General features: G+C 44.5%; 1 protein-coding gene across 1 annotated transcript in view; it reads right to left on the bottom strand.

Moving 5' to 3' along the window:
• The window catches only part of LOC129839533 (broad substrate specificity ATP-binding cassette transporter ABCG2-like), a 37,767-nt gene that overhangs the window by 3,114 nt on the left and 22,153 nt on the right, over positions 1–12,500 (bottom strand). The window contains exons 11-15 of the mRNA XM_055907047.1: positions 7,592–7,833; positions 7,202–7,291; positions 6,533–6,657; positions 6,061–6,215; positions 5,750–5,839 (exon numbers count right to left, since the gene is read on the bottom strand). Of these exons, the coding sequence (XP_055763022.1) occupies positions 5,750–5,839; positions 6,061–6,215; positions 6,533–6,657; positions 7,202–7,291; positions 7,592–7,833 (702 nt within the window). The remainder of the gene's footprint in view (positions 1–5,749; positions 5,840–6,060; positions 6,216–6,532; positions 6,658–7,201; positions 7,292–7,591; positions 7,834–12,500) is intronic.

The following is a 12,500-nucleotide window of genomic DNA, read 5'->3' as shown; positions in this document are numbered from 1 at the left end:
GGACCATCAATCAGAATGTCTAACTCTCTAATAGGACCATCCATCAGACTGTCTAACTCTCTAATAGGACCATCCATCAGACTGTCTAACTCTCTAATAGGACCATCCATCAGACTGTCTAACTCTCTAATAGGACCATCCATCAGACTGTCCAACTCTCTAATAGGACCATCCATCAGACTGTCCAACTCTCTAATAGGACCATCCATCAGACTGTCCAACTCTCTAATAGGACCATCCATCAGACTGTCTAACTCTCTAATAGGACCATCCATCAGACTGTCCAACTCTCTAATAGGACCATCCATCAGACTGTCCAACTCTCTAATAGGACCATCCATCAGACTGTCCAACTCTCTAATAGGACCATCCATCAGACTGTCCAACTCTCTAATAGGACCATCCATCAGACTGTCCAACTCTCTAATAGGACCATCAGACTGTCCAACTCTCTAATAGGACCATCAGACTGTCCAACTCTCTAATAGGACCATCAATCAGACTGTCCAACTCTCTAATAGGACCATCAATCAGACTGTCCAACTCTCTAATAGGACAATCAGACTGTCCAACTCTCTAATAGGACAATCAGACTGTCCAACTCTCTAATAGGACCATCAATCAGACTGTCCAACTCTCTAATAGGACCATCAGACTGTCCAACTCTCTAATAGGACCATCAGACTGTCCAACTCTCTAATGGGACCATCAATCAGACTGTCTAACTCTCTAATAGGACCATCCATCAGACTGTCCAACTCTCAAATAGGACCATCCATCAGACTGTCCAACTCTCTAATAGGACAATCAGACTGTCCAACTCTCTAATAGGACCATCAGACTGTCCAACTCTCTAATAGGACCATCAATCAGACTGTCCAACTCTCTAATAGGACCATCAATCAGACTGTCCAACTCTCTAATAGGACCATCAGACTGTCCAACTCTCTAATAGGACCATCAATCAGACTGTCCAACTCTCTAATAGGACAATCAGACTGTCCAACTTTCTAATAGGACAATCAGACTGTCTAACTCTCTAATAGGACCATCAGACTGTCCAACTCTCTAATAGGACCATCAGACTGTCCAACTCTCTAATAGGACCATCAATCAGACTGTCCAACTCTCTAATAGGACCATCAATCAGACTGTTCAACTCTCTAATAGGACCATCAATCAGACTGTCCAACTCTCTAATAGCACCATCAATCAGACTGTCCAACTCTAATAGGACCATCAATCAGACTGTCCAACTCTCTAATAGGACATTCAGACTGTCTAACGCTCTAATAGGACCATCAATCAGTCTGTCTAACTCTCTAATAGGACCATCCATCAGAGTGTCCAACTCTCTAATAGGACCATCCATCAGAGTGTCCAACTCTCTAATAGGACCATCCATCAGACTGTCCAACTCTCTAATAGGACCATCCATCAGACTGTCCAACTCTCTAATAGGACCATCAATCAGACTGTCCAACTCTATAATAGGACAATCAGACTGTCCAACTCTCTAATAGGACAATCAGACTGTCCAACTCTCTAATAGGACCATCAATCAGACTGTCCAACTCTCTAATAGGACCATCAGACTGTCCAACTCTCTAATAGGACCATCAGACTGTCCAACTCTCTAATGGGACCATCAATCAGACTGTCTAACTCTCTAATAGGACCATCCATCAGACTGTCTAACTCTCTAATAGGACCATCCATCAGACTGTCCAACTCTCTACTAGGACCATCCATCAGACTGTCCAACTCTCTAATAGGACCATCAGACTGTCCAACTCTCTAATAGGACCATCAATCAGACTGTCCAACTCTCTAATAGGACCATCAGACTGTCCAACTCTCTAATAGGACCATCAGACTGTCCAACTCTCTAATAGGACAATCAGACTGTCCAACTTTCTAATAGGACAATCAGACTGTCCAACTTTCTAATAGGACAATCAGACTGTCCAACTTTCTAATAGGACCATCAGACTGTCCAACTCTCTAATAGGACCATCAATCAGACTGTCTAACTTTCTAATAGGACCATCCATCAGACTGTCCAACTCTCTAATAGGACCATCCATCAGAGTGTCCAACTCTCTAATAGGACCATCCATCAGAGTGTCCAACTCTCTAATAGGACCATCCATCAGACTGCCCAACTCTCTAATAGGACCATCCATCAGACTGTCCAACTCTCTAATAGGACCATCCATCAGACTGTCCAACTCTCTAATAGGACCATCCATCAGACTGTCCAACTCTCTAATAGGACCATCCATCAGACTGTCCAACTCTCTAATAGGACCATCCATCAGTGTCCAACTCTCTAATAGGACCATCCATCAGACTGTCCAACTCTCTAATAGGACCATCAGACTGTCCAACTCTCTAATAGGACCATCAGACTGTCCAACTCTCTAATAGGACCATCAGACTGTCCAACTCTCTAATAGGACCATCAATCAGACTGTCCAACTCTCTAATAGGACCATCAATCAGACTGTCCAACTCTCTAATAGGACCATCAATCAGACTGTCCAACTCTCTAATAGCACCATCAATCAGACTGTCCAACTCTCTAATAGGACATTCAGACTGTCTAACTCTCTAATAGGACCATTCATCAGACTGTCCAACTCTCTAATAGGACCATCCATCAGACTGTCCAACTCTCTAATAGGACCATCAGACTGTCTAACTCTCTAATAGGACCATCAGACTGTCCAACTCTCTAATAGGACCATCAGACTGTCCAACTCTCTAATAGGACCATAAATCAGACTGTCCAACTCTCTAATAGGACATTCAGACTGTCTAACTCTCTAATAGGACCATTCATCAGACTGTCCAACTCTCTAATAGGACCATCCATCAGACTGTCCAACTCTCTAATAGCACCATCAATCAGACTGTCCAACTCTAATAGGACCATCAATCAGACTGTCCAACTCTCTAATAGGACATTCAGACTGTCTAACGCTCTAATAGGACCATCAATCAGTCTGTCTAACTCTCTAATAGGACCATCAATCAGACTGTCCAACTCTCTAATAGGACCATCAATCAGACTGTCCAACTCTCTAATAGCACCATCAATCAGACTGTCCAACGCTCTAATAGGACCATCCACCAGACTGTCCAACTCTCTAATAGGACCATCAACCAGACTGTCCAACTCTCTAATGGGACCATCAATCAGACTGTCCAACTCTCTAATAGGACATTCAGACTGTCTAACTCTCTAATAGGACCATCCATCAGACTGTCCAACTCTCTAATAGGACCATCCATCAGTGTCCAACTCTCTAATAGGACCATCCATCAGACTGTCCAACTCTCTAATAGGACCATCCATCAGACTGTCCAACTCTCTAATAGGACAATCAGACTGTCTAACTCTCTAATAGGACCATCAGACTGTCCAACTCTCTAATAGGACCATCAGACTGTCCAACTCTCTAATAGGACCATCAATCAGACTGTCCAACTCTCTAATAGGACCATCAATCAGACTGTCCAACTCTCTAATAGGACCATCAATCAGACTGTCCAACTCTCTAATAGGACCATCAATCAGACTGTCCAACTCTCTAATAGCACCATCAATCAGACTGTCCAACTCTAATAGGACCATCAATCAGACTGTCCAACTCTCTAATAGGACATTCAGACTGTCTAACGCTCTAATAGGACCATCAATCAGTCTGTCTAACTCTCTAATAGCACCATCAATCAGACTGTCCAACTCTCTAATAGCACCATCAATCAGACTGTCCAACTCTAATAGGACCATCAATCAGACTGTCCAACTCTCTAATAGGACATTCAGACTGTCTAACGCTCTAATAGGACCATCAATCAGTCTGTCTAACTCTCTAATAGCACCATCAATCAGACTGTCCAACGCTCTAATAGGACCATCCACCAGACTGTCCAACTCTCTAATAGGACCATCAACCAGACTGTCCAACTCTCTAATGGGACCATCAATCAGACTGTCCAACTCTCTAATAGGACATTCAGACTGTCTAACTCTCTAATAGGACCATCCATCAGACTGTCCAACTCTCTAATAGGACCATCCATCAGACTGTCCAACTCTCTAATAGGACCATCCATCAGTGTCCAACTCTCTAATAGGACCATCCATCAGACTGTCCAACTCTCTAATAGGACAATCAGACTGTCTAACTCTCTAATAGGACCATCAGACTGTCCAACTCTCTAATAGGACCATCAGACTGTCCAACTCTCTAATAGGACCATCAGACTGTCCAACTCTCTAATAGGACCATCAATCAGACTGTCCAACTCTCTAATAGGACCATCAATCAGACTGTCCAACTCTCTAATAGGACCATCAATCAGACTGTCCAACTCTCTAATAGGACCATCAATCAGACTGTCCAACTCTCTAATAGGACCATCAATCAGACTGTCCAACTCTCTAATAGGACCATCAATCAGACTGTCCAACTCTCTAATACCACCATCAATCAGACTGTCCAACTCTAATAGGACCATCAATCAGACTGTCCAACTCTCTAATAGGACATTCAGACTGTCTAACGCTCTAATAGGACCATCAATCAGTCTGTCTAACTCTCTAATAGGACCATCAATCAGACTGTCCAACTCTCTAATAGGACCATCAATCAGACTGTCCAACTCTCTAATAGCACCATCAATCAGAGTGTCCAACTCTCTAATAGGACAATCAGACTGTCCAACTCTCTAATAGGACCATCAATCAGTCTGTCCAACGCTCTAATAGGACCATCAATCAGACTGTCCAACTCTCTAATAGGACAATCAGACTGTCTAACTCTCTAATAGGACAATCAGACTGTCTAACTCTCTAATAGGACCATCAATCAGTCTGTCCAACTCTCTAATAGGACCATCCATCAGAGTGTCCAACTCTCTAATAGGACCATCCATCAGACTGTCTAACTCTCTAATAGGACCATCCATCAGAGTGTCTAACTCTCTAATAGGACCATCCATCAGACTGTCCAACTCTCTAATAGGACCATCCATCAGACTGTCCAACTCTCTAATAGGACCATCCATCAGACTGTCCAACTCTCTAATAGGACCATCCATCAGACTGTCCAACTCTCTAATAGGACCATCCATCAGTGTCCAACTCTCTAATAGGACCATCCATCAGACTGTCCAACTCTCTAATAGGACCATCCATCAGTGTCCAACTCTCTAATAGGACCATCCATCAGACTGTCCAACTCTCTAATAGGACCATCCATCAGTGTCCAACTCTCTAATAGGACCATCCATCAGACTGTCCAACTCTCTAATAGGACCATCCATCAGACTGTCCAACTCTCTAATAGGACCATCCATCAGTGTCCAACTCTCTAATAGGACCATCCATCAGTGTCCAACTCTCTAATAGGACCATCCATCAGACTGTCCAACTCTCTAATAGGACCATCCATCAGTGTCCAACTCTCTAATAGGACCATCCATCAGACTGTCCAACTCTCTAATAGGACCATCCATCAGTGTCCAACTCTCTAATAGGACCATCCATCAGACTGTCCAACTCTCTAATAGGACCATCAACCAGACTGTCCAACTAATAGGAGCATTACATTTAGACCCGGTTACTTCCAGTCCTCCCTCTCCCCCCCTCCTCTCCCCCCCTCCCTCTACCCCCCTCCCTCTACCCCCCTCCCTCTACCCCCCTCCCTCTACCCCCCTCCCTCTACCCCCCTCCTACCTCTAGTCCGTAGCGGAAGATGCTGATCCATTTCAGCCATGACAACCAGGACAACATGGAGTTAAGGTTGACCAGGAACCCTCCAAACACCTAGAGAAACCATGACAACATGGAGTTAAGGTTGACCAGGAACATACACCTAGAGAAACCATGACAACCAGGACAACATGGAGTTAAGGTTGACCAGGAACATACACCTAGAGAAACCATGACAACCAGGACAACATAGAGTTAAGGTTGACCAGGAACATACACCTAGAGAGAGAGTTAGTGTGTGTCTGAGTGTGTTCGTGTGTTCGTGTGTCTCTCACCATCATGAAGACGAAAGGCAGGGCGATGAGGACGTTGGCCATAGCGAAGGAAGAGACAGAGGCTGAGACCAGGAACGCTAGACTGACCCCAGCTAGACTGACCAGGGACATCGTCAGCGTAAAGAGAAGGAACGCTGTGAAGGCTGGCTTCAGACCTGGTGGAGGGAGGGAGGGGAGAGAGAGAGGAAGGGAGAGGGGGAGAGGGGGATGAGAGAGACATGTACATTTTATCATAGAAGGAAGTGTGGTGTGTGTGTTCTGAGCTGTGTGTGTGTGTGTGTGTGTGTGTGTGTGTGTGTGTGTGTGTGTGTGTGTGTGTGTGTGTGTGTTCTGAAATGTTTGTGTGCTGTGTGTGTTCTGAAATGTTTGTGTGTGTGTGTTCTGAACTGTGTGTGTGTGTGTGTTCTGAACTGTGTGTGTGTGTGTGTTGTGTGTGTTCTGAACTGTGTGTGTATCTGTGTATGTTTCATACCCATCATATAGTAGGCGATGGCTGAGAAGACGAGGATAGGTACAATGCGGTTGGGGATGAGGTCAGCGAATATCTTAGACAGGAAGTAGACGGACGTACGGTAGTACCCACTAGAGTTCTCATGGCTGAAACACACACACACAGAGAGAGAGAGAGAGAGTCAGAACACAGAGAGAGAGAGAGAGAGAGTCAGAACACAGAGAGAGAGAGAGAGAGAGAGAGTCAGAACACAGAGAGAGAGAGAGAGAGAGAGTCAGAACACAGAGAGAGAGAGAGAGAGAGAGAGAGAGAGTCAGAACACAGAGAGAGAGAGAGAGAGAGAGAGTCAGAACACAGAGAGAGAGAGAGAGAGAGAGAGAGAGAGTCAGAACACAGAGAGAGAGAGAGAGAGAGTCAGAACACAGAGAGAGAGAGAGAGAGAGTCAGAACACAGAGAGAGAGAGAGAGAGAGTCAGAACACAGAGAGAGAGAGAGAGAGAGTCAGAACACAGAGAGAGAGAGAGAGTCAGAACACAGAGAGAGAGAGAGAGAGTCAGAACACAGAGAGAGAGAGAGAGAGAGAGAGTCAGAACACAGAGAGAGAGAGAGAGAGTCAGAACACAGAGAGAGAGAGAGAGAGTCAGAACACAGAGAGAGAGAGAGAGTCAGACAACATACAGAAAGACTCACATGAAAAGAGCTCTCTCATTGATGAAGAGTTCCACAGCTGAAAGATTCCCAAACACCATGTTGATGATGAGGAAAAAGAATGCTCCCATCCTAGAGAGAGAGAGAGAGTGTTTACGTATCTCACATTACTCATCTCATATGTATATACTGTATCCTACACTATCTATTCTTTACTATCTATTGCATCTTAACCGCTCTGTCACTGCTCATCCATATATTTTATACTTATATATTCTCATTCCTTTACTAGATTATGTGTTAGGTTTTGTTGTGGAATTTGGTAGATATTACTTGTTAGATACAGCTGCACTGTGAGGCAGACAGACAGACAGACAGACAGAGACAGAGACAGAGACAGACAGACAGACAGACAGACAGACAGACAGGTACCTGTTCTGTAGGGCCTCAGGTAGAGTCAGGGGGATCTGGTAGTAGATGAGGCAGACAGACAGACAGACAGACAGGCAGACAGACAGGTACCTGTTCTGTAGGGCCTCAGGTAGAGTCAGGGGGATCTGGTAGTAGATGAGGCCGACCAGCAGAGCGAAGAAGATGTTGAGGGCCAGCTGAGCATACGATGTCTGGGGGTTCCTGAGAGAGTTCTTCACCGTACGACCACTCACGATCCTCATCTAGAGAACACACACACTATCCTCATCTAGAGAACACACACACTATCCTCATCTAGAGAACACACACTATCCTCATCTAGAGAACACAGTCACACACTATCCTCATCTAGAGAACACACACTATCCTCATCTAGAGAACACAGCCACACTATCCTCATCTAGAGAACACACACTATCCTCATCTAGAGAACACAGCCACACTATCCTCATCTAGAGAACACAGCCACACTATCCTCATCTAGAGAACACAGTCACACACTATCCTCATCTAGAGAACACAGCCACACTATCCTCATCTAGAGAACACAGCCACACTATCCTCATCTAGAGAACACACACACTATCCTCATCTAGAGAACACACACACTATCCTCATCTAGAGAACACAGCCACACTATCCTTATCTAGAGAACACAGCCACACTATCCTCATCTAGAGAACACAGCCCCACTATCCTCATCTAGAGAACACAGCCACACTATCCTCATCTAGAGAACACACACACTATCCTCATCTAGAGAACACACACACTATCCTCATCTAGAGAACACAGCCACACTATCCTCATCTAGAGAACACAGCCACACTATCCTCATCTAGAGAACACAGCCACACTATCCTCATCTAGAGAACACAGCCACACTATCCTCATCTAGAGAACACACACACTATCCTCATCTAGAGAACACACACTATCCTCATCTAGAGAACACACACTATCCTCATCTAGAGAACACACACTATCCTCATCTAGAGAACACACACTATCCTCATCTAGAGAACACAGCCACACTATCCTCATCTAGAGAACACAGCCACACACTATCCTCATCTAGAGAACACAGTCACACACTATCCTCATCTAGAGAACACACACTATCCTCATCTAGAGAACACAGCCACACTATCCTCATCTAGAGAACACAGCCACACACTATCCTCATCTAGAGAACACAGTCACACACTATCCTCATCTAGAGAACACACACACTATCCTCATCTAGAGAACACACACTATCCTCATCTAGAGAACACACACACTATCCTCATCTAGAGAACACAGTCACACTATCCTCATCTAGAGAACACACACTATCCTCATCTAGAGAACACAGTCACACTATCCTCATCTAGAGAACACAGCCACACTATCCTCATCTAGAGAACACAGTCACACTATCCTCATCTAGAGAACACAGTCACACACTATCCTCATCTAGAGAACACACACACTATCCTCATCTAGAGAACACAGCCACACTGTCCTCATCTAGAGAACACAGCCACACTATCCTCATCTAGAGAACACAGCCACACTATCCTCATCTAGAGAACACAGCCACACTATCCTCATCTAGAGAACACAGCCACACTGTCCTCATCTAGAGAACACAGCCACACTGTCCTCATCTAGAGAACACAGCCACACTATCCTCATCTAGAGAACACACACTATCCTCATCTAGAGAACACACACTATCCTCATCTAGAGAACACAGCCACACTATCCTCATCTAGAGAACACAGTCACACACTATCCTCATCTAGAGAACACACACTATCCTCATCTAGAGAACACAGCCACACTGTCCTCATCTAGAGAACACAGCCACACTATCCTCATCTAGAGAACACACACACTATCCTCATCTAGAGAACACACACACTATCCTCATCTAGAGAACACAGTCACACACTATCCTCATCTAGAGAACACAGCCACACTATCCTCATCTAGAGAACACACACACTATCCTCATCTAGAGAACACAGCCACACTATCCTCATCTAGAGAACACAGCCACACTATCCTCATCTAGAGAACACAGCCACACTATCCTCATCTAGAGAACACACACTATCCTCATCTAGAGAACACAGTCACACTATCCTCATCTAGAGAACACAGTCACACACTATCCTCATCTAGAGAACACACACTATCCTCATCTAGAGAACACAGCCACACTATCCTCATCTAGAGAACACACACTATCCTCATCTAGAGAACACAGCCACACTATCCTCATCTAGAGAACACAGCCACACTATCCTCATCTAGAGAACACAGTCACACACTATCCTCATCTAGAGAACACAGCCACACTATCCTCATCTAGAGAACACAGCCACACTATCCTCATCTAGAGAACACACACACTATCCTCATCTAGAGAACACACACACACTATCCTCATCTAGAGAACACAGCCACACTATCCTTATCTAGAGAACACAGCCACACTATCCTCATCTAGAGAACACAGCCACACTATCCTCATCTAGAGAACACAGCCACACTATCCTCATCTAGAGAACACAGCCACACTATCCTCATCTAGAGAACACACACACTATCCTCATCTAGAGAACACAGCCACACTATCCTCATCTAGAGAACACAGCCACACTATCCTCATCTAGAGAACACACACACTATCCTCATCTAGAGAACACACACTATCCTCATCTAGAGAACACACACTATCCTCATCTAGAGAACACACACTATCCTCATCTAGAGAACACAGCCACACTATCCTCATCTAGAGAACACAGCCACACACTATCCTCATCTAGAGAACACAGTCACACACTATCCTCATCTAGAGAACACACACTATCCTCATCTAGAGAACACAGCCACACTATCCTCATCTAGAGAACACAGCCACACACTATCCTCATCTAGAGAACACAGTCACACACTATCCTCATCTAGAGAACACACACACTATCCTCATCTAGAGAACACACACTATCCTCATCTAGAGAACACACACACTATCCTCATCTAGAGAACACAGTCACACTATCCTCATCTAGAGAACACACACTATCCTCATCTAGAGAACACAGTCACACTATCCTCATCTAGAGAACACAGCCACACTATCCTCATCTAGAGAACACAGTCACACTATCCTCATCTAGAGAACACAGTCACACACTATCCTCATCTAGAGAACACACACACTATCCTCATCTAGAGAACACAGCCACACTGTCCTCATCTAGAGAACACAGCCACACTATCCTCATCTAGAGAACACAGCCACACTATCCTCATCTAGAGAACACAGCCACACTATCCTCATCTAGAGAACACAGCCACACTGTCCTCATCTAGAGAACACAGCCACACTGTCCTCATCTAGAGAACACAGCCACACTATCCTCATCTAGAGAACACACACTATCCTCATCTAGAGAACACAGCCACACTATCCTCATCTAGAGAACACAGCCACACTATCCTCATCTAGAGAACACAGTCACACACTATCCTCATCTAGAGAACACACACTATCCTCATCTAGAGAACACAGCCACACTGTCCTCATCTAGAGAACACACACACTATCCTCATCTAGAGAACACACACACTATCCTCATCTAGAGAACACAGTCACACACTATCCTCATCTAGAGAACACAGCCACACTATCCTCATCTAGAGAACACACACACTATCCTCATCTAGAGAACACAGCCACACTATCCTTATCTAGAGAACACAGCCACACTATCCTCATCTAGAGAACACAGCCACACTATCCTCATCTAGAGAACACACACTATCCTCATCTAGAGAACACAGTCACACTATCCTCATCTAGAGAACACAGTCACACACTATCCTCATCTAGAGAACACAGTCACACACTATCCTCATCTAGAGAACACACACTATCCTTATCTAGAGAACACAGTCACACACTATCCTCATCTAGAGAACACACACACTATCCTCATCTAGAGAACACACACTATCCTCATCTAGAGAACACACACTATCCTCATCTAGAGAACACACACTATCCTCATCTAGAGAACACAGCCACACTATCCTCATCTAGAGAACACAGCCACACACTATCCTCATCTAGAGAACACAGTCACACACTATCCTCATCTAGAGAACACACACTATCCTCATCTAGAGAACACAGCCACACTATCCTCATCTAGAGAACACACACTATCCTTATCTAGAGAACACAGTCACACACTATCCTCATCTAGAGAACACACACACTATCCTCATCTAGAGAACACACACACTATCCTCATCTAGAGAACACACACTATCCTCATCTAGAGAACACACACACTATCCTTATCTAGAGAACACACACACACACACATATCCTCCTCTACATGATGTAACAATACGGAACCACACATCTAGAGAACACTTTTCATACAGTGCAAGGTTGCTCAAAGTTCATCATGAGTTTACAACTTAATGATAAGCTCAGAGCACACAAACAAACACACAAACATTCCATATTAACTCTCAGCTCTACAGTTCTAGAACTCAGCTCTACAGTTCTAGAATCCTCCACTCTACAGTTCTAGAACTCTCAGCTCTACAGTTCTAGAACTCTCAGCTCTACAGTTCTAGAATCCTCCACTCTACAGTTCTAGAACTCTCAGCTCTACAGTTCTAGAATCCTCCACTCTACAGTTCTAGAACTCTCAGCTCTACAGTTCTAGAATCCTCCACTCTACAGTTCTAGAACTCTCAGCTCTACAGTTCTAGAATCCTCCACTCTACAGTTCTAGAATCCTCCACTCTACAGTTCTAGAACTCTCAGCTCTACAGTTCTAGAATCCTCCACTCTACAGTTCTAGAACTCTCAGCTCTACAGTTCTAGAATCCT

This window comes from Salvelinus fontinalis, chromosome 40, assembly GCF_029448725.1.
Source record: "Salvelinus fontinalis isolate EN_2023a chromosome 40, ASM2944872v1, whole genome shotgun sequence".
Classification (NCBI taxonomy): Eukaryota; Metazoa; Chordata; class Actinopteri; order Salmoniformes; family Salmonidae; genus Salvelinus; species Salvelinus fontinalis.
This window is presented reverse-complemented; position numbering and strand designations above follow the sequence as displayed.